We start from the raw sequence: 24,304 nt of genomic DNA, 5'->3' as shown, positions 1-24,304 counted from the left end.
AACATCTTCTACAGCTACTCATATTTTAAAATAGAATTATGCCGGTAAAAGTCCTATCAATGCTTGTTTGCAATATAAACATGTAGCTGCATTTACAGTTTGGTGGAAGGATTGCAACCTTATGTATGATGTCACAGGAAAAATAGCAAAACCCATAAAAATGTGGAAGTCCTTTCCCCCCACCCTTTTTAAATCAAGCACACTGTAGATTATCTTAATTTAGAGTATATTTCACTTGAAAATAGTAGCTCCAAAAACAAAATAAGTAAATGTGAGCATTCTTAGTCATTTCAGTGCAAGATCAGTTGGCTSAACTTAAATTGGTCTTAGGCTGTTTGGAGGACATGAACATCTGGAGCTGCTATGGCTATATTCTGGGTAAATGTAGTAATGTTCTCACCTAGCTGTCCTCTTTTCTTAGTTTAGCTCTTTGGCTCCTCCTTGAATTACTTCTGCTTATTTTTTCCTTTTTTTTTTTTTTTTTGTCATTAACTGTCTTGCTTGCAGTTATTAAGAGGGAAGTAACTTGTGATATATGAACCTGAGAAGATGAATTATGAAGCATAACCTTACTAATCTTGAATTGCAAAAATCCTAGCTTACACTGCAATAAACCTGGGTTGTTTTGGTTTGATAAAGTGTAAATGCATAGTTTGTTTTCTCTTGTTCCAAAATTGATAGGACATTCTTCGTGTTGAAAGATTTTCTGAGAAAAACTATAGTTCTTCTATATAGTGGTTATATAATTGTTAAGAAAATATAATGTCTTGTTATGTCAGTTACCCTACTTGACCAGAAGCTTTTTTTTTAATCACATAGTGCAGTCAGTCATTGGAAAGGATCAAATAACTGTAGATGTTAAAATATCCTTTGAAAGTCTTCTGTGTTAAATGGAACTGAGGAGAGTTGACTGGAATTCTTTGCTGTTGAGCAGTCTGCATATAAATAAAGGTTCAAGGAAGTAAGAACACTTCACAGTATACGTTTTAAAACTTACAGGAAAATGTGTTTAAAAAATAGCAAGCTTGCTTTTATTGTGTGTGCTGAGTTGGACAGCTAAGGATACTGTTGATGACAATTTATTCATTTTAATTGTAGCTTCAAATGCTAAGAAGTGACTTGCATTTGTGTTGGGTCATTAATATCAAGATTCCTTTCAGTGCTTCTTTTCAATGTGGATTAGTCTTTTAAAATTTTTATCTCAAGTATGCTGTTCATATGTGCAAATAACACAAAAGGGTTCTGATCAAAGACTAAGGCTATCTAGGAAATATAATACAAACATTATTCATAACAGATATAATCATTAAATTGTTTATGTACTATGCGAGGCCAGATGGTTTCTACTTCAAAGACTTTGAATATTAAGCATAAAATGAGAAATAAGGAAATAATGGAGTGGGGAGGGTAATATCCACTGACACATTAGACAGAATCTCTGAGTGGACAGCCACTTAGCTGTTTTGATATGCAGTATAGAGAAGAGCTAGRAGGAGGATGGTACATCAGTTTTGCAGGCTTTTACAGGGAGCTTGAACCGAACATAAAAGATGCAACATTGGCRTAATCTCGAAAGTTCGCTCTGAGTTTAAAAATTAGGTAATGCAAACATGCTGGGAGGTCACTTGAATACAGATATTGGCACGTTGATAGTGAACAAGAGAAGATTTTATAGAGATGGACTATAGACAGATTTGAAAGAAAAATAATGTAGTTTATATAATTAGGCAACTAGTGAAAGCAGGAAGGTCAAACAAGAGGCCATCTATTTGGTTGATGGCTAAAGAGGCTGTGAAGGACACACTTGAAGGGCATTTACTCAAGTAGGAAGGAAACGAGGAGAGGGCAGGAATAAACATAGAGCAAGATTTCAAGAAGATTATGGTTGACTGTTAAGGAGAGTGAGGAGAGGATTAGTTCTGATCTTTGTCTAGGAAGGGGTCATCAGGRCTTTGGAATCAATTTTAAAATGGGTGTCATATAGAAGCCTGGGAAAGATGGAGCTGGACGACAAATTCCAGACAGTAACTGCAAAGACTATTTACAGCAAGTTTAAAGATTGAACAGATGAATCTTATTTAAAGATGCAAATGATGTAGATTACTAGGAAAAGAGAAAGCATGTTTGCATTGTAAGTGGGAGGAGGAAGTGTTAAGGAGGAGGTGCAAAGAAGATCTAGAAATAGGATTTGGGGGATTAGATGAGAAAAGGAGATGAAAATCTTCAGTAATGGAGAAAGGAGATTTTTCAACATCTTTCATCTCTGTTTGCTCTTGGAAGGAATAGATGAGATTCTGTATAAGGAGAAAAAACAAGATAGGTAAAAGTGTAAAAAGTAAGTTGAGTGGTAAAAATACAGTTGTGATTGTGCACAGTATCTTCTGCTACATGCAAGCAGAAACRTTTTTCCTTGGAAATAAAATGTTCTATAGTTCAACATTGTATATGATATGTGTTGTATAGTATATATAGTGTTGAATTAGCTATTTGCTGGTATTTATGATTTTTAAGCACAATAGAATTTGAATTACTCTTTAAAACCACAATAGTTGAATAGTTCTAAATGGATGTTACGTTTGTAAGTACCTTGTTTAGTAACTTTGTGAATTCCAGATCTTTCTTTCTTAAACACTTCTTACCATGATTAAAATCTGAAAAAGTAATTGCATTTTTTTGCTTAGTATATTTAATAATTAAAATTTAAGATTTAGTATTTCAAGGATTGTTTTAATTGTAAATAATTACTTGTATCCGTTTACAGAAATTTCAAGGCATTGAAGAAACACACCTTCTTCATATGAAAGAGATTATAGAATCATTGTCAAATACCATAAAAGAAATTCATTTACAAATAGGAGAGGTAATTTTTATATGAATATTTGTTTATTTGGACTATAATATGTATTTTTCTGAACTATATTAAATAGAACATTTCTTACTGTCTTGATGATAATTACAAAATCACGTCTTTCAAATAATAGTAATTTTTTAAACCAGAGGAAGTAGGAGGAGATAAACAGCAATGGTCCAGGGATTCAAGCAAGATCTTCAAGCAGGTTTGGGTCTTTTCTACCACAAATATCAATCACTATATGAGTACTGAACTTGTTTATAAGATATTTAAAGGAGCTTTCAATAGTTGCTGAATTTTCATTTTAATCTTTTAATTAAATAGCATATTAATAATGATGCTTATATGTGCATTAATTCTCTTTTGCAATTCAAACCAATTTTTCAAAAATTCTATTAAGTGACTGATTTTGTTCATTGTGGACATTTTTTCAGTATCTAAATTCCGCATGAACTGAAATTTTTACTACTTCCTGTTACATTTGTAAGTTTAATATCACAGTCTTACTGAATAAGTAAGGTTGAATAATCATTAAACTTTGTGAAAAAATAATATTTTGATAGTTTAAAGAATTTTTAGTTTATTTGTAGGTCTGTTCTCTAGTTATTAAATTAGCACTCATTTCATACACAACTGGGATACTTGTGCTTTTTTTTCACCAAAACTTAAAGTCATGTCAGTCTGAAAAGTTTCAGAATTTTTAACACATTTTGTTTTTAGAGTATCATTTCCTTAGATTCAGTATTTCTTTTAAGTAATAGTCTTTATAAATATTCTTTAATTTTTGGTTTGTTGAAATACAGTTTTATTTGTGAACACTTAAAATTTGAGTCACTGTACTCCTCACTAAATTTTTAGGTTTTCTACTAGTGTGTGATGATCACAAGGATCATGCTGTTTATTTCTAAAGCATATCTATACCACACTGTTGGAAAGACCTTTTTAGTAATAGCGTATGTTTCCTTCTTTGCCAGATCAAAAATGTTACAACAGTAATGCTTTTACTCAAACAGGTGGGAACTGTGATAATGCAGTGGTAAATGTTCACACCCTTACTGGTGCTGGCTTAAGAGACTGCCTGTCTTTCTGATATTGTAGTGGGACATGCTACTATCAGAAATTYAGAAAACTGTATATACAGAAGTGGTTTAGACAGAAGAACTGGAAGTAGATCCTAGACCAGCCATCAAGATATATTGTTTCATTCCTCATTTGTATCTGTCTTGATACAAGCACTTATTAACATTAAAATGATGAAGGGTTTTTTTTGATAAGATGCCTGTTGATTTTTGTAAGCCCTTTAATATATTTTAGGGGGCAGTATTTTGAAGATTAACTCTAGAGAAAACCACTTTTTAAAGTTTATCATATTCTTTCAGTTGCTGGGTTTTATCTTCCTTTGTTTTTCTTGTTTTTGAAGGTACATGAAGAGTTCATTAATAACATGACAAATACTACAGTTGAGAGTTTAATACAGAAATTTGCTGAGTCAAAAGGAACTGGCAAGGAACGACCTGGTAAGAGATTAAACATAAAAAAGTAGGAATTTTTAGYTTTAAAACTGTGTCAGTTTCCACTCCTAATACAGGGTCAAACCCTATTTGTTCATGTGTTACATTTGCAATATATTTACAAGCTGAAGTCCCAATAATTTGTTAGCTTTGATATTAAATGATTCATAAAAATTTAACAGCATATAATTTACTGTATGTATGTAGTATGTGTGTTCRTCAAGCATAGTAGTTATAGAGCTGAGTCCCTGTATATAGACCTTCGAAGAAACTCTTAAACTGTAGTGTTGCTTAGTTCATCAGTGAAATTTGTCAATAAATTTAGGTTCCTTTTACAGGCTTACTCTGCTATGTGCTTATGCATAAAACTTATCTCCAAATTTTATTTAAGAAGTTTATGGATATATTCAGAACAGATGGCTATAAAGCTGCTTACAGAACTGTTTTAACAGTTGCATCAGTTTATTTGGGTAATATACAAAATCATGCATTTTAATGGCTTATATTTAGATTATTTGTTTTCTCTTTACTAAGAAGCAAATTCATAGTACTTGCTGAAAGTTCTACTTGTTGGTATGGTGTATAAGGCTTTCCTGGACTGTCATAAGAAGAGAATCTAATAGTATGTGTATCTATCATTATAGGAAAAATGCATGATTCACTTTAATATTTGGACGTGAACATGTGGTCACTTAGGTTTGCAATTACAGGAATTTGGTAGTTGGAAGTCCTGGGTAGCATCTCTGCTTTCTAATACAGAAGCTCATAGTTTTTTCAGAGCAAAGATAACATAACAAGGTAGATCTTTAGCATTAATACTAAATTGTTAAAGTTACTGCGTATCTTATTATGCCTCTGTTAAGTTCTTTAATCCAGCATTATTTTTGTTCTCTTTGTGATCTGATAATGCCATTGCATGCGTGGGTTGAGGTAAGATTGTATACGGAACTATTTCTTAGTGTTTCCTATAAATTTCACAATTCTTCAATGAAGAATAAGAAAGAAAAAACATGAGCTTCAAGGATTAAAGCTCAGCTGGACCAAAGACAGGACAGACATGTGAAAATGAAATATTCACATCTTTTTGACTAACTGTTGCCAAGATATCATTGTTGTGTACCTGCTTGCTGCTTCATAGAGTTCATCAAATCCCATTTATATTCTCTGGGTTCAAATTAAAACTTTTTCATACCAAAGTTATTTTCTTCAATTTCATCAACTATTTCGATTGCAAAGAATTTTAAGGAAAATTTTCATTTTTAGTGTGGAATTTTGAATTTTGAATTTTTTTCTATAGAGTGACATTATTTGTATAAACATTGTATTTATATAAACATTGTAAGGTTAGTCATGGTGCTGAGGGAAAATATCGGCAAATACTGCAGGGAAAGAATATGAATTTACAAGAAGTTGTAAAGGTTCAAAGGTAGGGGGTGGAAAAACTGTGATATTAGTTTTGGTTGCCACTTCTATTCATTTTATTAACTTAAAAGCAAATCTACAGGTTTGGCAATTACAAAGAATTAGAAGGCGAAGTGAGAAACTGGTCCTCTAAGTATGAAACAGAAAGATGTAGTTTGGAAGAGAGTGTCTTTTTTGAATCAAAAAAATCCTATTCTGCAGTTGAAAACTATTCTTAATAGCAATTTATTCTAACTCCTGAAGCAAACACACTAGAAGACTTTCTGTGATGGAACTCGTTAGGATAGAGAAGGAAGAGGCTTCTCAGTTAAATCTTAAAGTATTCAGCCTGTAAAAATGATGAAGTATAGCTGATTTACTATTGAGGGGGGACAAGTAGAAAAAATGGCTATCACAGTTACTTAAAATTCTAGTCTTGAATCTTTCCCGAGGACTATACAGGCGTTYTTCCTTCAGCTTCCTAGACCCTTTTTTTCCTACCATATTATTTATGGGCCAAAATACTAAATCAGTTGGTGAGTGGCATTCTGAAATACTGAATTTGGAGAACAAATTAATAAACCAGAAGTATAATGCACAGCAAAATATATTTTAGTTTGTTAACCAGAGTTAACTTGCTATCATTTATATCTGTAAAAATAAGAATGAATCTCAGAGAAAGCATTGTAAGAGGGTTCTTTTATTTTGTGGATTATGAGCAATTAACAGCAAATCTTTCTGGATATAGGCAGCTCTTATCTCTTAAAGCTCTCATCTGCGTATTTGAAACTTCTCTCTCTATGTATCTGTAAGCTCTGCATTCTTTGTCCTTTGTACAAGATTATATGGGCTCCCTCTGGTGGCCAATTTGTTGCCTGAAGACTCCTAATAAACAGGAGCTTTCGGAGTTTAATACACTTACTTTTCTAGTACAAATAAAGTTCTTTCAACTACTAATGCTGTGCAAGTTTTAAAAATTAATTTATGGGCTTCTTCCCAATGGCTTTTTTCTAACTGCTAACTAAATTACTTATCTAGTTAGATTTATCCGCTAATTCGCTCAATTTACTTTATATGTTCTTTGAATTTTTTAATATTAATACAGTATTTTAAGAAGTTGCATTCACTTATTTTCTCAATTATATAAAGAGTAACGTAAAGAATAGTAACATAAATGCAGTTGCAAATCTTTAACTGTAGCTACAAAAAAATCACGAACAAATGTAAAACAATATATTTGAAAAATGGAACGAGAGATTGCAAAGCCTGAGATGATAATTCGTAGAGTAATACCTTTATCTTTAATCTGTTAATATGTTACACCTTCAAGTCAGGCATCAGGTCCGAATTTAACTTATTTTCTGAACAGTTTGTAAAGGTTAAATGTTCCTGCATTTTGGTCTACTAGCAGGTTTGATGCCATCAGTTGGAAGAGGTTTTTAGTAATACAGACTTGCCAGCAAACCAGTTGGCCACATATATATGTTGACCTGTTTCAGATGAATCAATTTTCTGTTTGTGGTGAGTTACTGCTCCATGTTCCTTGGAACATTCACCAATAGTATGGTGCAAAATGTCTTTTCTTCCACTCAGTATGTATGTTAAATCAATGGCAGAGATGATCAATATTGCAAATTAGTGACATACTGTTCTCTTCTAGCTTTATTTACTTAATCATATAATCAGCCATGAAGAATTTGGATTCCTCTTTGTTCCAGTATGAAAAGTTGTTGCCGCATAAAACACAAACTGCTAGGAAGTGTAATCCCATGTTCTTCCAAGGTCTTGTATCTGAAGTTGGCAGGATATTATATCATGCATTTAATGGTGTTCTCAAATACCCATATAGATGTGGTGTAGTTGTGAAAGATTTTCCATTTTTAGCTATTAGGCTACTGTGCTCTCTTTTGTCATATGTGAATCAGCTGTGCTTGTTTGTCCCTATATTAGTTTTTCCCACTACAGTTTACCCAGAAGCTAGCTTTGAAGGCCAAATGAAAAGCCTCAGCTGTGCTGCATTATTTCTGTTGTCTAAAAAAACAAGAACAAATGCCAAATCTAGAGGATTTGTTTTCATGAATTTGTTCTGATGCCATTGTTAGTGGTTGTTGGTAATTTATTAAATTGTTGATCTTATTTTTGCTTTTTTTCTTGAAAAATTAATAAAGACAGGGGAAAAAACTTTATTGTAATACACACAACAATAGAAAGCCAAATTCCTTGATCGCTCCTTAGGTGTCCAATAATACAATTATCTGCAGATGACAGTTATTACATATGCTGTGCCATTATTCAGTGTGAGAGGGGCACTAGGTCATCTTTTCAGTACATATATGAGAATCTTCTTCATTTGTTTTGTGCTCTCTGGATTCATCTTCCACAATCAGAGTCATTCAGACYATGTTTTGCACTGCCGCTCTGCCTTTTTCGTCACACAACTAGGCAGAGAAAATCTGGCTAAGAGGAATGAGTTACATGCAAGTTCTCTTCTAGCTGTGCTGGCACAAGCATCTAGATTTTGGACTGTGGAGAGAATCCAGACAGTCCTGAAGGAGAGAACAAAGGCAGTATTCAAGGTGGGAGAGTAAGATGCAAGCCCATGAAAATACTATTTGTCTCATTTCTCTCTCCATGGAACAAACTTGACCTTTTTGGAAGAGCAAGAAGTTGTTTGAGTTTGTTAAAGCATTGTAATGCCTGCAACCCATCAACACTTTGGATTAAATGATAATAGAACTAGTTGACAGTGTTCATTTTTTATAATTGCTATTGATCAGCCATCACTGGCTCTTGCAGGTAGTAAATCGTTTTGTCCCCCTTCACCTTTCAGATACTAGGAACAGCAGTATAAGTCCTTTCAATCAGATGTTGCCAAGATGTTTGTATCCTTCCACAGATAACAGGAAGGATTCAGAATAGGACAGATCTATTGTCTCTACTCCTTTTCTACCTTTTGCCAAAGCCAGTAATTGGTAATTTGATCAGTCATTGACCACCAGTGCTGGTAAATAAATGTTTTGTCTGTGGCTTTTTCAAACTGCTGAAACCTATTTGCTTTATTTGCCCATGCAGAAAAATTGGCTCAAGGCTCCTGTAACTCCAGTCATGGGAAAGTTTAAGGTCATGAGTGTCAAATGGAGATACTGACTCAGGAAAAAAAAWTTTTTTTTAATCATTCTGAAATATTTCTCTTGGGAAGACTATTTAGTATTCTAGGGTTGAGAAATTAATCCATGACTTAGGACAGCTAATGTCAAGGTCTTCAATGCCTCACAAGAGAGGTCATACCAGAAAAATACATCCTGGCATCTTTGTCAGTGCACTAGTGAGCGTTGTTTGTTTTGAGGGAACGCATTTGGGAGCTCCGTTTCTGGAGTGCTAGCACAGTTTATATTTTCATGTCTTACAAAATAGTGATTTATTTAGTCACAGCATTCATGCTGAAAGCAATGTCCAGTTTTCGCAGGCCTCAAAACTGTTGATAAGCCATTATGTTTATAATTTGAATGGCAATCAAAACTATATAATCTAGAATCATTTACAAGTTCATTAATGCTACTAGTATTGACTGTAGCCAAAGTCATAAAGCACCAAACTTCAGTTTAGTAAGCGTTTAAAAAACAAATTCTCTTTAGGCTTTAGTACAACTGATTTCTTCATTCATTTAATTCAACTGAATTTTTTTTCATTAGGATAATGTTTTATATGCTTGTCTGTTGTGGGGGGTGTCAGTGCAAAGTTCAGGTGTGAATTTGTGGCGTGCTAGCAGGCATTCTCAAGCTGCTTACATGAGCAGTTGAGTCTGTCTTGAACGCCTGTGGAGGACTGCTTATGTGTTTTTTCCAGAGTGATTGCAAAAGCACTGAAGTGAGTTGCCCCACTGCTGGGAAGCTAGAGGAAAGTAACTGGCATGCAGTAAATTCACGGTTGTGCTTACTCTGGATTGATGTCCCTATTTAAATTAGTATATTGTGATAAACAGTTTATCTTCTGTCTAATGGAGAAACAACATGACTTGAACAGGATAAAGGAAACAAAAAGGAGTAAGAAGCATTGTATTATTCATAAGGAAATTTAGAAGTACATTTGTCCTTTTCCCAAAGCTTGAGAAACAAAGCAAGAGCCATAGAATATTGAAACCTGTTTTGATTAAAGCTGCTAGCTTTTTATGTACTTGAATAATAAACTGTGCTTTGGGAGAAAGACTTGAAACAGAGCTGGGTGTGGCATTTGTTTTTTCCATGGGTTAGTTTGATAACATAATAGTTTATAGAGTTTATGAAAACGCTTTTCTAAGAAGCTAAACAGCAACAAAATAGACACCGAAAACAGTTGGTACTAATTTTTGAACAGCTCTGCATGATATCTTTGAGCTTCTTTTCCTCAAGGAAGTATATCAAAGCAAGTATTTTGTGTTCTTATAAACATTTTTCTTTTTATTTGCTATAAATATTTGAAATATTTTAATGCTGCCATCATTTATGAATAGGTGCTTAAATAGCCAGAAGTGTCTCAGTTTGTCAAGGCCCATTTCCATGCTTAAAGAATGTTCTACGTGGAAGGCCGGCCGAGGAATGATATTTAGTTCATCAACATAGGCAGTGCCCAAGGGATTCAGAGAAATAGTCTCTTCAGTAGCCCTCTGGAAAGATGTGGAAAATTATTTTTTTAAGCATGTGTACTGTACTACTTTCTTAGTAGACTTGTAGTGTTGGAGTCAGAGTAGAGCAGCAGCTTGAATCTTTTGACACAAAAGCTTTTTAAGGAAAAATGTTGTTTTAAGCTGGAGAACTTAAACCCCAAACCCTCTATTTTGTAGTATGCTCTACCTTTCTAATAAAGTTGAAATAAATTCTAAACTATGCATATAGTAGTCTTAGTCTTACACTTGTCAGTAAGTTGTACTGCACTGAGTTGTATTTTTAATTAAATCATAATTTAATTGACTGTAATACTCTAATATGGTAGTGGTTTATACCAGGACAAATTCCCATTGGATAATTTCTGCAGTGAACTGAGCACTGAGTAAAACCAGATCTGTTGTTGTTTGGTTTTCTCCTCGTTTCTTAAACAAGAATATCTACTCTGGTGTTTGAAAATGAATTCTCCCTGGACTTAATTTGACCTTCTGCATCCATGACGTTTCTCAAAGTGCAGAATCTCATCAGCTTCGACTTCAGTATCTTTTTGTTGTCTTCTTAATAGGCATAGATCAGCTGAGTAGCCTTCTGCGTATACTGGCCTTCTGCATCAGTAATTCCATTTTAAATGATGGATATTGATTTTTCAGCCTTTTGGCAAGTGAAGATGCAGTGGGGTACCCCTTGACCTATTGCCTGAGTAGAATAAGGGCAGGAAAAGAAGGAAATGTCTGAGCAGTAGCAAGACATTTTCCTTCTTCTTTTGCTATCAAGTTAATTTATGTGAGAAATTAAGTGTTAAATGGCGGGATTTATTTCAAAATCAAATATATATTGCCTTGCATTCTAAGTAGCTCTTTGGTCATAAATGGAGGAGAGGAGGGAGATTTTGTAGAACTCCAGAATATACATTTTACTCGTTATTGTTCCTGTTGGTTCAGCTTTTTTGTCAAAGAAGCTTCCCATGTACTTCATGGTGCAGAAAAAAACGTACAGCAAAGAGCTGCAGAAGTAGCACCCCATGCTTGAAAACTGTCATATACTAACCAATACTTGCTGTTTTGTAGTTGGGGTGAAGAGATAGTTATATATTCTTTATTCATCTCTTTCTTTTTCCACATATGAACTCTTTTGTACAAGTAAATAGGAAAGGACTTTTAAAGTGCTACAAAGCAGGAAATTTTAAAATTCCTCCTAAAGAAGAGTTTGTGTTTGTCTGAAAAAAAGTGTTCTGGATACCATAAAACGTATTAGCTTAGCTTTTGGGAGTGGAACCCACTGAAGGTTTTACCCTCGTAAGAGTTCATGGTTTTTATTCAAGACTTCAGTAAGAAACCATATCCTTCTTGCTTTATAGTGGCAATGTGTGATTGTTGCAAAGGTGTGTTTCTAAACAGGGATATAATTTAATGTATTTATAATGTAGTTTTCCAAAACCTTAACTGAGTATTCCTTAAAAAGAAAAGTACCTGAATGTCTCTGAGTATTTCTTCTATCACTACATTCTTGCATATTCTGCCTTCAGCAGGTGAGTCACACATCATTCAGTTGGGCAGAACTGTTACAGATACTTTTATTTTATAGACTAGGTTTATGCTATCCTGCCATTTCTCAGTGTATCCCTTCCCCCAGCTTCCCAGATAGTTTTCATGTGAATTGTCCACTTGCAACCCCACTTGATGGAGAAGTACAAGTTGAAAAAATTTTATAAAAAATGAGACAAGTAGAGAAGAGAGAGAAAAATTAGTCCTGCCATTTAAGGGAAAGGCAGCTGCAAGTTTTCAGAGTCAGCAGACAGCTGAGTCTGTGTACATGTGTGTGTGTTTGGCCGGTCACTCAGCCTGTGGACGATTTAAAACCAGCTATGTCTCCCATCCTGTTGTGCAGCCAACCACAAAGGAAATATTTTTAGTTTAAGTGTAAAGCAGGAGAAGAAGCGAAAAGGATGAGGAACATTGAAAGAGACTGGGAATGCTGTGGAGAGAGGGATTTGTGGAGCACAGTGTTCTGCAGACTGCCCTTGCTTTAATTTTGCTGTTTGCAGGCCTTGTGCTTTCATAAATTACCGCTGAAGCTTCCACCGTTTGCTGTATAGTCATGTGTTGCAAGGTAGTTGGATCTGTCTTTTAAACTTTACCGTGTGTGTGTGTGTGTGTGTGTGTTTTAAAGGTCTTGTTGATAAATTTCTTATCTGAGCAATAAAAATAATTTTCATTGTAACTGAAGCTGCTTGTCACCTTTTCTTTTTAGTTTAGAGAAATGAATCTGCTGTCTCCTTGGAGCTGATAAACATCCTAATAGATCATAATTCAAATCTTCAAACTACTCAGCTTACGATTCTTTCTTGCTTTGTTCTTGCTCTGCAAGCCATAGGGAAATGCTGCCCCTAGAGAGTAGTGTGCTTACTGCATTCATGGCACTTGGATCTACAGCACCTGAGGAAGCTTGAGATGAATAATGTTTCCCTTATCTGGTCAGCTAAGTGCAGGACTGGAAGCTTAGTAACAAAAACAGAGCTAGATTTTATGACTTCTTTAGTGGATGCAGGCAAAGTACAATCTCCTTATATGTTATTTTTTTTCATCCTAAAAAGACTTCTCTCTGAAGTGCTGCACATTGCTACTGATAACTGTAATTATTTATGCTACCGTCATCACCTCCATCTTTTCTTTTTGAAATAAGAGGATACTATCACAATATTGTAGTTGTTATTTTTCAACATGAATTGAAAAAAAAAGGATTCAATTAAGTCGTAAGCATCTCTGGTAGGCTGGATATATTAGCGTTAGGATGTAATAAAGAGCGGTTAAATTCACTGGTTGTTGTAGTAGAACCAATTAAAAGTTCTTTTTTTATATAGAATTAGATATAAGGATGTAATTTTGTCATTATTATTTCAGTATTTTCCCTCAGATTGGCCTGTTATCAGGCTGATTTTGTTTTATTTCCTCTCCCTCATCCTCTTTGTAGTGAAGTAAAGCTGACTGAATCCACCAATTAACATTTGCTTGAGGCAGTCTGGTACTAGCATGATAAATAGACTGCAAATTCATGTTATATATCTCTAAGATGATCACAGTCATTCATCTTTATACTACTTCCCTAAATAAAAGCCATGCTTGGATGTGAGATTTTGGGTTTTTTAAATTTATTCTAGAATAAGAATTTTTCTGGAATATTTTTTTCCTGTATCCTTTGAAAAATGTTGTTTTTTATTGGAGAAGCAATAAAAATGAGAAGTTGTTATTAGAAGACCTAATGTTGAAAAACACATTTTGGTTTCCTGGTTTCTGAATTTGAAAATTTGAGTGTTTTTGATAAACATGAAACAGGATCATATGATAGCAAGAAAAAGATTGCTTATATGTTTGTGTACACACAAAATTGACCTTTGTGATGCAGCTTAACATCTAAACACTAAGAGCAGTCATTTGTTATGACAGCAGAATTAATTGAGGCTAAAACAGTCGAAATTCCACTTGTATCAAGCTGTTCATTAGGAATTGCTCTCTGGCTTTAGTGCTGTCAGAAAAATAACCTGTTCTGCTATGATTAAATAGCAGAATGATGGTTGGTCCACTGCATTTGAGAGAGAGGTTGAATAAACTTTCTACTGCGGAAACAATTCAGAAGTGACACGCTGCAAGGGGGGTCAGCATGTGCATCGATATCCAGCTGAGCTGTCAACTGGCACTGAGCCAGGCACGCAAAGCTTTGCCATTTGAAGCAGCATGTGAAGCATATGCAGTTTAAAAAAATTGTCCTCCTTTCATGCATGATTTACTATCAAAGAGAAAAACTTTTGTTTTATTAAAAACAAGAATATTATTTGTTATCTTATTTGTAACTGCAAGTACATATTTACTTTTTTTTAAGCTTTTGGTTGAAATGTTTATATGTGTGCATACATGTATGTAAAGTGATTCTTTGCAACAAGGGGGGAAGGGCATTTTWTTTTTTTTTTTTTGAGTACCTGAATATTTCCAGTTACTGAAAGTGAAACTTAGTTAATAAAAATATATGCTTGGGAAGGAAAACATTTCTTTCTGTCATATATACTCCCCTTAAACTAGAAAGGAGACATTTTCTAAAAGCAGATACAAATGTAAAATAGATTGTAGTATGAGGTTAATGTGTTGACTTTTTGATTTGCTATCTTTTTTAGCTAGGCAGGATTTTCCAGTTCATTGATACACTTACTGGGGGCTGCTTTTCAGAGTATGACATAATATTATGTTTTCCTTCCTATTAATAGTAACTGCCTTTTGCATTTGCCTTCCTTCTTTGTTTAAAAATCCAAACAATAAACCTTTTTTTCTCCCTCTGTTGAGAGAAGTGCAAATGATTCTAGTCTTAGCTAAAATTGTTTTCAGTCTCTTTCTCACAGTAAACTCTAGAAGTTGGTTTTGTGAGTATTTTTAAGGTTATCAACAACGTACTTGACTGTTTTCAAGACAATTACTATCACTTTATAGATAAATTAAGTAGCATTTGTAAGGTTGTTATTTATAAACCCTCTTTTTTTTCATTCTCTGTGTTTCCTCTAAAAATACTCTTTCCATAGACAGGGGCTAATAATCTACTGGATACTGTTTTATATTTAACAGCGTCATTGTATCAATGTGATTATGTTATTTATTTATTTATTTATTTATTTTACTAATCTTGGAATAAGATCACCATCTCCTTATTGTTAGTCACCCACCTTGCCTTTTAGCGTCACAAAAGTCCGCGTGTTCCCATAACTCCTATAACAAAAAAACAGTATGTGTATCTTCTGAACATTTTAGGAGGTAGCTCATGAGCTACAGACTCCCTCTTGTTTAACTTAATGCCAGTTCCATTTGTTGTAAATGATTAGATGATTAAAGCAAGCTGTCCATTTATTCAAATTACTTTTCCCTTTTTCTATTCTAGCAAATTAGTTTCCTCAGTTTCAAAATCTTCAGAATTGACAGACTCCTGAATTATTTGCTTTAGTCTGTAAGTGGACAGGTAGGATATGTATCCTTCAATGACAGAAATCGAGGTGGGCTTACTGCCTTCTGTGGTAAAGGCTAACACTTCATCTATGCACTACATTATATTTTTGCTATTCTCTGTATGTAGAGTATTATATATCACTTTCAAGTTTACATACAGATATTTGAGGAGATGCTTAAGCCATTGTATTGCCATTTTTATAGTTCAATATAAAAACAGGCAAGCAGATCTGATTATCTTGACCCTGAAACTGTCCATGTTTAGTCTGACTCAATATTAATTCAGAGACTTTTGCAAGGATTGGACTCTCAGTTACTGCTTTTTACTTAATCTGGTGAAGGTGTTTTAAAATATATTTTTTTTCATTTTCCCAATCCTACTTTAGTTTCAGTACATTTTTAAAATTTTTTGTTCATATGAATGCTTGTGAAGAGGTTTCCTTCTCAAGTCACATTTTCTTGTCTTTTTATGGGAAGAAGAACAAAGGAAATTTCAATGCTTTGACTATAGTACTGCAGATTATTACTACTATTATTGCAATGTGGCAATATCTAGATGGTCGTGTTCAGTGTTTAGAGCTACCATGTTGCAAGGACTTTAGCAACTTCTGCAAGAATGTCTACTTCAGGGAATGACTTCAGTCCCTGTCATCAGCAATACATCTTCAGTGTGAAACAACTGCTCTTCTTTGGATGTTGCAATGGACAATAAATCTTTGATGGCCAGTAGTCGCTTCAGAAATTTCAGAGGTCAGCCTGTGCAGCATGAGATTCTATAAACAAAATTGTCAGTGCAGCTGAGATGCTAATCTTCTAGATTTTTAGACTGAAATCCTTATTGGGGTTAACCTTTTGTCTACACTTCAGTCACTGGGTGAGTCTCYGACTTGTTGAGAAAACACGTTTGCCTCTTAGAGAATATGGATAATACCTCCACRTTAAAATTTCCATGCAGCTACTGTGAAAGTTACTGTGATATTGCAATACCAGCCCATGAGTTCTAATGGAGGGACATGCATCTGTATGTTGCCTGTATCTGGCAGTCTCCAGTAATGCCGCCAACCTGCTAGGTGTTTTTGAGTAGATCATCTAATGAATGAGGAAGCAGGAGTCAGAAAGATGGATATTGTGCTTCTCCCGAGGAAAAAGCACTTTGAGGCATTTTTGGAGGGATAGTGCAGACTCTTTTGTTTCCAGTTGCACAAGGACTGTGGACAACGCAGGGGAACTTTTCAAGAATGCTTCTGCATTGCTCACGGATGCTGTGGCTCAGGCCTGTGGGCTGGCTGGGGGACTGCATTTGGTTCTGGTGGGAAATAACGTGGTCTCAGAACACACTTCTGGTCGGACTACAACGTTATTACCTCTTTGGGCACAAAGCTGTCAAGCCTGCAGAAAACTCCAGCTGTTATGCAGGCTACTAAAAACTCATTAAAGCAATCCTGTTTTCTAAATTGGTTCACCATAGAATGACACATAAAATGTCTATTTGTGACATGTTATTTTAGCTTAAAAATACTGCTCCTCACGCAAAATGTGGTACTCGTCACAGCAAGCATGTAGGAATCAGAACTGTTGGGAGATCTGTTCTAAAGTTGCAGAGTAAAACACTGAAAAACTTAAAACCACTACAAATTTCACCCTATTCTGCTCARAAGGGCAAAGTGTAGGAATTTGCCTTTGTACAAGCAAATAGTGTAACGTGCAGTACTGAGTGGGAGCAAGGGTGTTAAATAAAAATTATCTTTGGCAGTTGGAAGAAAATGATAAAATTCATTCGAATTTCTTTCATTTTCATGGATTCAGTAATGACAGCTCTTAGTGTCTTAAACTTCTGAGATTCCAAAGTATGAAGGTCTGTATAAAAATTTGAATTAACTAGAAAAAAGAATAGATTAAGAGAGAAATATGTTTTAGAAAATCAACTGATTCACGCAATTCTTTTAAAGAGATGTTGTTTTCATGATTGTTATTTATCTTTTTTACAGTAAAACAGCTAGTAGACAAACAGGAAGAGAAGTGACTTCCATGTTAACTTTGCCTGTCTTGGGGGAACATAAAATAAGCTGAAAGGTATAATTAAGAAGAATGTGTGTTTAAAACTTCCAAGTTAACCTGACACAAATCTCTGTGAAAAGTGGGACCTCTTACTGAAATCTGTGGCACAACTTCCATCACATTACTATCTCTCACAATTCATAACTAACTACAAGTTTTTCAGCTTATGTTTGATAGTCATCCCTATGAGAAAAGATTACGTTGTTTTAAGAGGGATAAATCTGGGGAGGGTGAGTAAGCAGGCTTATCTTAAATCTAATTGGAAATGCTAACCTGATCTTCCTATGAATTTATACATTGTACATTTGATGTGATTCAGTACTTAGCGTGGATGTTTGTCTCTTGAACTAAACAACTTATTAAGCTGTAAAAAACACCTTCAAAAATGAGCGTTAGGCAAGTGTTATGGACAAAATGTAGAAACCTTGATGTCTTACTAAAGAAAAATCTTTCTACTTGTGTTAGAAGTGAAAGTTAGATATTGATCCAAAATAAGGATGACCGTGAGTTTTACCTGAATCTTGAATATTTATATATTTCAGTGAAGAGGGTGAAAAACTTAAAAGTCTGAGGATCTGCTTGTAGTAGCTGCAAAAGGGCGAAGAAAAAGACAGTATTTTGAGAAAGCTTGAATATTGCATTTCTCTAAAAATATGTTTAAATCTATATGTTGCTGACAATTTTTTTCCTTCTGTTTTTGTTTTGGGGTGAGCGTGGTTGACTTAACTTTTGCTTTTCTTTGGCAAAATGGGAATATGTATAGAAGCAAGAAATAGAAGTAGTTCAATCATCAGCAAAGTGATGAAAAATGTGTTGTCTGAAGTGTAGTGCTGAAGGAGTAATGTTTGTCCGTCAGTCTCTGTTTCATGGAATTCTTCTGAATTTCTTGCTCAATATATTTTGAAAAAATAGAATTTAAATACGTAAAACAAAATGTTGATGATATYAGTGCCTGAATGTAGATGTCTACAGTTCTCCAGTGTTCTGTTTTTTTTTTTTCTATTTTGTTTTTCTTTTGTGAGATGACCAGATTTGCTGACTTGTGGAGCGCACTAACTTTGTTTTACTATGAATTTAATGAAGAGCAAAGGGGAAGAAATTGGAAGGGCTACCTAAAATGTTGCAGAATTTATAACGTTCAGTAGACTGAGAGAACTGTTGCGAATTTGTATTTGGTCTTGCCATTTTGAATAATTAGACTGACATTTGAAATTATCTAATATTTGAATGTTATAGTGATATTCTGGTCTCAAAAATCAACACTGAACTTCTCATATGGAGAACAGAAAAATGATTCTAAGGATATCAGTGGTTTCTAGCCCTGGGATCTCATCCTGCTAGTGATTTTACAAGCATCCATTTTCTTTAATAGCAGAGAAAATTTTGCAGACTCAGTGTCTTAATTGCAATGAATACAAATTTTGTTTTGAGGACATTCCTTTTAATTCGTTAGAGCTGTGCAAAATTTTACAGAAAATATGTGTAGATTTTATGTAACATGATGAAAATAATTCTATTTGTTTAATGTTAATGAGCATAGAATCATAGAATTGGTAAGGTTGGAAGGGACCTCTGGAGATCATCTAGTCCAGCCCTCAAACAAGTGGCCCATACGGGGATTGAACCCACGACCTTGGCATTATTAGCACTGTGCTTTAACCAACTGAGCTAGCATGAAGTTATATTGACAGTTTCTTAGTTATTTTTGATGTAAGTATAATTTTTTCATTTGCAGTTTTGAAAAATCCTGTAGAATGCAGTGTTTAGTCAAACACAGTTTTAGGCTGCAGTAGTTTAATATGCATTTTAGGGGTTACATTGTAAATATAACTGCTTGAGGAACTTACCTCTATGAGTCAAATATGAATTAATACACTGTGTATAAATCACAATGTTAATTCACAGCTAAATTGTTTTTTTAGCTTAATTGTGGCATTTCTTATTACAGCATAATGATTTGTTATGTTGTACTATTAAAAACAAACAAACCTGTAGTCTCCATGTTTCTTGTAGTTAAGATCTGTTTCTGTAAGTTAGTTATTTTAAGATTGAGACTATGGCATCCTCACTTTGAAAAGAATATGAGTAAAAACACTGGAAAATACTTTCAAGTACACTTTGTTTTATGTGAAAACACCCTGTAAATTGTACAGCTGTTGTGTTTATAATGGATATTCTATGATAATCTCAATTTTTTTAAAAAAAAAATAAGAGATTACTTTTGTGCAAAAGTGTTTGGGGCAGGAAGGAAAGTAATTTATGTATTTGAAGTTTGCACAATCACTTTGCTCCCAGTTGATTGTAATTGAAATTTTCCAAATTCGGATCTTTCATTCAAAGTAGTTTCTTAAGTCTGATTAAAAGAAAGTTTGGCTGCCTTGAAGTATAAAATAGGGAACTTTTTTTTTTTTTCTATCTTACCTGTAACGTGTATAAATTTGTGTTTCTGCCCTCAAAAGGGTTACTTAAGGATAAGTAATAACCCCTGTATCACAGTGCTGACAGCTACTTTTGCAAGCTCCTGTTTCAAACAGTGGCTAGTTGTCAACAGGGAGTGGACGGAGAGGCTCCACGCTGCAGGTGCTGTCTGCTTTCTCTGCACTGGCACAAGTGCTCCTGTGACTCTAGCATTTTAGAATTTGTCATTTGCTATTTTGTCATGTTTATAGTCTTAACAATTTTTTTCTCTTCCTTATTGCTGTGTATAAGATTCTGCACATCACTTTTAATTGTCCAAATAATTGGCTATGGTGAGAAACAGAGRAACTAACAACACCGAGTTAGCAAAAGTATGAACTTCAAAACAAGACCTAGTAGCTATGCTATATAGCTATGCTATAGTTCTTCTTTCCTTAAAAGAAGATGAATCTAAAACTTCATACTGATTCTGTGTTATAGATGCAATTTTGAATGAGAAGAGGAAACAGATTAGGTATGCTTCATGAAGCTGAAATAACATAGACAATTAAATTTTATTTAGACAGTGTATACTGGTATTTTAACTTTTTGTTATGAAAGTGTGGAAACATTTAATAATTTGCTGTACATGTATGATTTTGCCAGCTTACCGCTTATAGCTTTCATAATCATCTGATTTTTAATTAGATTATCCAGTCTTTTCAGGAAATATCGATAGTGTTTAAAACATCTTAGTGACTGACCTTCGTTTGAGATTAAATTTAAACTAATATTTACCTTCATTGTAATTTCTTTAAGGCCCTATTGATTTTGAGGAATGTAACACATCTAGTGCAGTTGAAGGTAAGTTTTTGTAGTATAATTATTTACATAAAAATGCTGTGAATAGAATCTGAAACTGAGGAATGGATGATATTCAGCACATGAAATTGTATGAATTTGAAGTATTCTGAAAGGCTAATAAGCAACTGTTTCTTTGAAATATGTGCTGCTTGAGCTTCTACCAAAATAAGATTTACAGTACTGTATTAATCTAATGCATGGTTGTCAGAGAATTTTAATATTTTTATAAATATACTTTGGCTAAGACCTCCTCATTGGATCTGGTTCATTTATGACTGTTTAACGTAATTTACAAGTGTTGAAATGTGGCTCAGGCTCTTTCCATTGTAGCCATGTTAGTTATACCAATTCTAAYGTAGAGTTATAGTCACAAAACCTTTCTTTATTGATGTAGCTTATTTTGCTTAGGGGTTTGTTTTAAATGGTTAAGAACTGTTTTATTTATGTGAGCTATGTATTTACTTTGGGGCAAAGGAGTTGACAGTATAGCTGCAGCAGCCAATAACTCTTAGCCAGGGTTGCAGCTGAGAGGCTTAAAATCTTTTTTTGACTGAAACAGAGAAGCTTCATCTTCAGAACTACTCTCATACTCCATTTGTCACCAGTTTTGGCTAGATAAAGTACAGAAAGGCAGTAAATCCCAGACTCTGCGTTTAAAAATAATTCTGGAGCGATGATTTCTGTCACTGCTAAAATGTAAAATGTGGCCAAGTTTACAGCTACCTGATATGAGAAGTTTTTAGTTATTTCATCCAGAAAATTTCTAAGAGTGGAAAGAYTCCTTACTACTTCTATGTGCTATATAATGAAATTCTGTAATGGGGGATATAATAATTTTTCTTTAATGATGTAYTCAAACTTATCAGTTGTTAAATTTTGGAATCCAAATGACTTCCACTATTTTGCTCAAAATTTGGCTTGCTGCGGGAAGTATATTACTTCAAGTCAAAACTGTAGACTGTTTGGATCAGATGCTTGCATTTGGTCCTTTTATATAAAGCTGGGCAGTGTACTTGCTTCAGCAAAAATTGGGGAGAGAAGCAGATATGACAGTAGCCTGAAGGAGACTTTAAAATTATTTTATTTATTTATTTTTATTTTATTTTGAGTATATTAAATGTGTATGAAATAAAACTTATTTTTCTGTATTATAGCTAAATGTATCCAGAGCTAAAAATGGGTAAGAAAAGACAGAGGGAAGGCATGATTCCCGACTCAGTAAGAGCCAGCCTTAGAGCCGGCTGCAGCACTGGGATTTAATGAGCTCTGCATCAACTGGAAAGCCGAGAGATGTTCCCTTTTTCACAGGAGCAAGATCCTACTTCTTATGAGAGACTGGGGCTCACAGCTGCCAGGACCGCTCAGGGAAATAAGAACAGCATGCTGAACTGCAGTGGCTGAGAGGGGCAGGGTTCAGTCCCTGAGCTGTGAGCAGTAACTGTTCAGGCTCAGCAGGAGCAATAGCTCTTGTTGAGTTTCTGTGCGCAGAGTCCCTTCCCTCAAAACTGGCAGTGCACCCACCTTCCATAAAATAAGTGGCAGTCCAGCATATCCTACTTGGAGAGTTGCATATACAATGCAAATCAGTTTTATAATGACTTAGGTTATTAAAGTGTTACTTTAACCTTTTTTTTTAATTTAATCCTTTTTGGTGTGTTACTTCCAACATATATGAATAATGCTGTAGATATCTTGTATTCCCTTAGTTGGGCTCCATGCCTACCCCAGTGTTAGATTTTTATGTCACTCATTGTGGCAGCATTTAGAAGGTATTGACACTGGGATGCGCTAGTGTTTTGGACATTGCTGAATATATACTCATCTCTGATCTTTAAATGAAAAATATTTGTTCCATAGGGATAAAACCACGGAAGAGAAAACCTTTTGGTTTATCAGGAATAATGAAAAAAGAAAAAGATACTGAATCTGTGTAAGTATATTTCCAGCTTGAAGCTTTCAGTCCTGTATAGAAACTAATAAAAATGTGGAGATAGGCATTAGAGAGTGATTAACAAAAGTAGCAATTTTTATAATAAAAGTTTAAAGGAATGCTATCAGTATGAAAATATTGTAGATATTTAAGATTTTTGTAACTAAAGATATGAAGTGAACAATATAAATGTATTTTTACTAGTTTACTCATATATTTCACTGTTTCCCCTGCATAGGTAAGTAGTTGTCCCTTGTGCAGACATTTAAACGCTGTAGGTAATACAATTCTCATATGTACTCCTACCCAAATAGGAGTAGATGTGGAAAAGATACTGTATATCTAAGTGTGTGTTTGCAGAATTGATATTTTAATTATTCTTTTGTTAGAAAAACTTTTATGTGCAGTAGTAGAAGGGCAGAAAAATCTTAGAATATTTTTCCATGAATCGTATGCACATTCTTTTCTGAAAGAATATTATTTTAACTCGTGATTGATATTCCAGCTATACCCTTTGTCGTATTTGTTGCCCGTGCTCGCTCTCTCTCTCTCAGGAATTAAGACATTCCAGAAAGTGAATTTGAATAAAAGTTTTAGATGGATTGGTAGTATTCTGTGTATTAGTAATTATGGTTACTATATTTCAGTGTATTCTGTTCAAAATTTGTAGAAGCATTTTCTCAATAGAAGAATTTGATTTAACAGAAAATAGCTTGTAATTTAAAGGAAACTTAGAAATTTAGAAAACTTTTCAAAATGGTAATATTTTTAAACATTCTTTTAGGGGTTTTTTGCCGCTCTTTTTAAATAATGTGCTTAGAAATTCATGACCTAAGAACAGCAGGTAGTATATGTTTACACATACAGAGTGCAAAAGCCTTACGGCTTATTGTTCTTTTGTTATTTGATTACAGCAATGATGTACTACTAAACAGTACTTTTTCTCTTCTAATGACATTTTGATGTCATTAGAACTCCAAAGTAGTACTTTTTTATTTTTTATTTTACATCAGTCCTTTATATTTCTATTGAAATATGTATTTCTTTTTATATTTCTGTTCTTTCTGTGACTTAATCTCCCCCCAACTCTACCTTCCGTACTTTATTATGCTCAAGTAGATGGAGAGACAAATATAAATAGTGTGATCTTGGACAGCAGTAATCAGAGAATACTGTTCTATTGCAAGAACTTATTGTGATTTAGTTAAAGTATTTAAACTGGCATGGTATAAAGATTTGAGAATTTTGGTGTCTTAAATAATTTTAGTGCCATTCTTTACAGTAATCCCATCTCTCTCAAAACATATTTAGAAAAGAAAATTTTTTTTGTGAAGCACAACCACTGCAATATCAAATAGCAGCCAAAAAGTATGTTGTTCAATTGTTAGTCTTTTGATCCTTTCATTATATTTTCTTGAAAAGTAGTCTCTTTGGTAGCATTGAGTTCTAATATATATTTAAAAAAAAGGAACCGTCTGCTTTTCTTCTCCAACAAAAAAACTGTTTTGGCCTCCATATAGGTTATTACTCAAACTAATTTTATGTCATGTATTAACTTGTTTGCAAACCAGACATCTCCTTCCATCCGTTCTTTGGCAGATGATGACATTTTATCTGGCCTTAGCAAAGATTTAGGGCTGTTAATATCATTTTTATGGATCCAGTAGAAT

At 34.1% G+C, this 24,304-nt stretch overlaps 1 protein-coding gene across 6 annotated transcripts in view; it reads left to right on the top strand.

Moving 5' to 3' along the window:
- Positions 1-24,304, top strand: part of FCHO2 (FCH and mu domain containing endocytic adaptor 2) — a 73,142-nt gene that overhangs the window by 12,414 nt on the left and 36,424 nt on the right. For all 6 annotated transcript variants that reach the window (XM_085322096.1, XM_085322093.1, XM_085322095.1 and 3 more), the window contains exons 6-9: positions 2,762-2,860; positions 4,272-4,368; positions 20,660-20,704; positions 22,562-22,634. In XM_085322096.1, the coding sequence (XP_085178222.1) occupies positions 2,762-2,860; positions 4,272-4,368; positions 20,660-20,704; positions 22,562-22,634 (314 nt within the window). The remainder of the gene's footprint in view (positions 1-2,761; positions 2,861-4,271; positions 4,369-20,659; positions 20,705-22,561; positions 22,635-24,304) is intronic.

This window comes from Rhea americana, unplaced genomic scaffold (genome assembly GCF_003343005.1).
Source record: "Rhea americana isolate MKP2758 unplaced genomic scaffold, rheAme1 scaffold_74, whole genome shotgun sequence".
In the NCBI taxonomy this organism is placed as follows: domain Eukaryota; kingdom Metazoa; phylum Chordata; class Aves; order Rheiformes; family Rheidae; genus Rhea; species Rhea americana.
The sequence above is the reverse complement of the archived record's forward strand: the minus strand, read 5'-3'. Positions and strand labels throughout refer to the sequence as shown.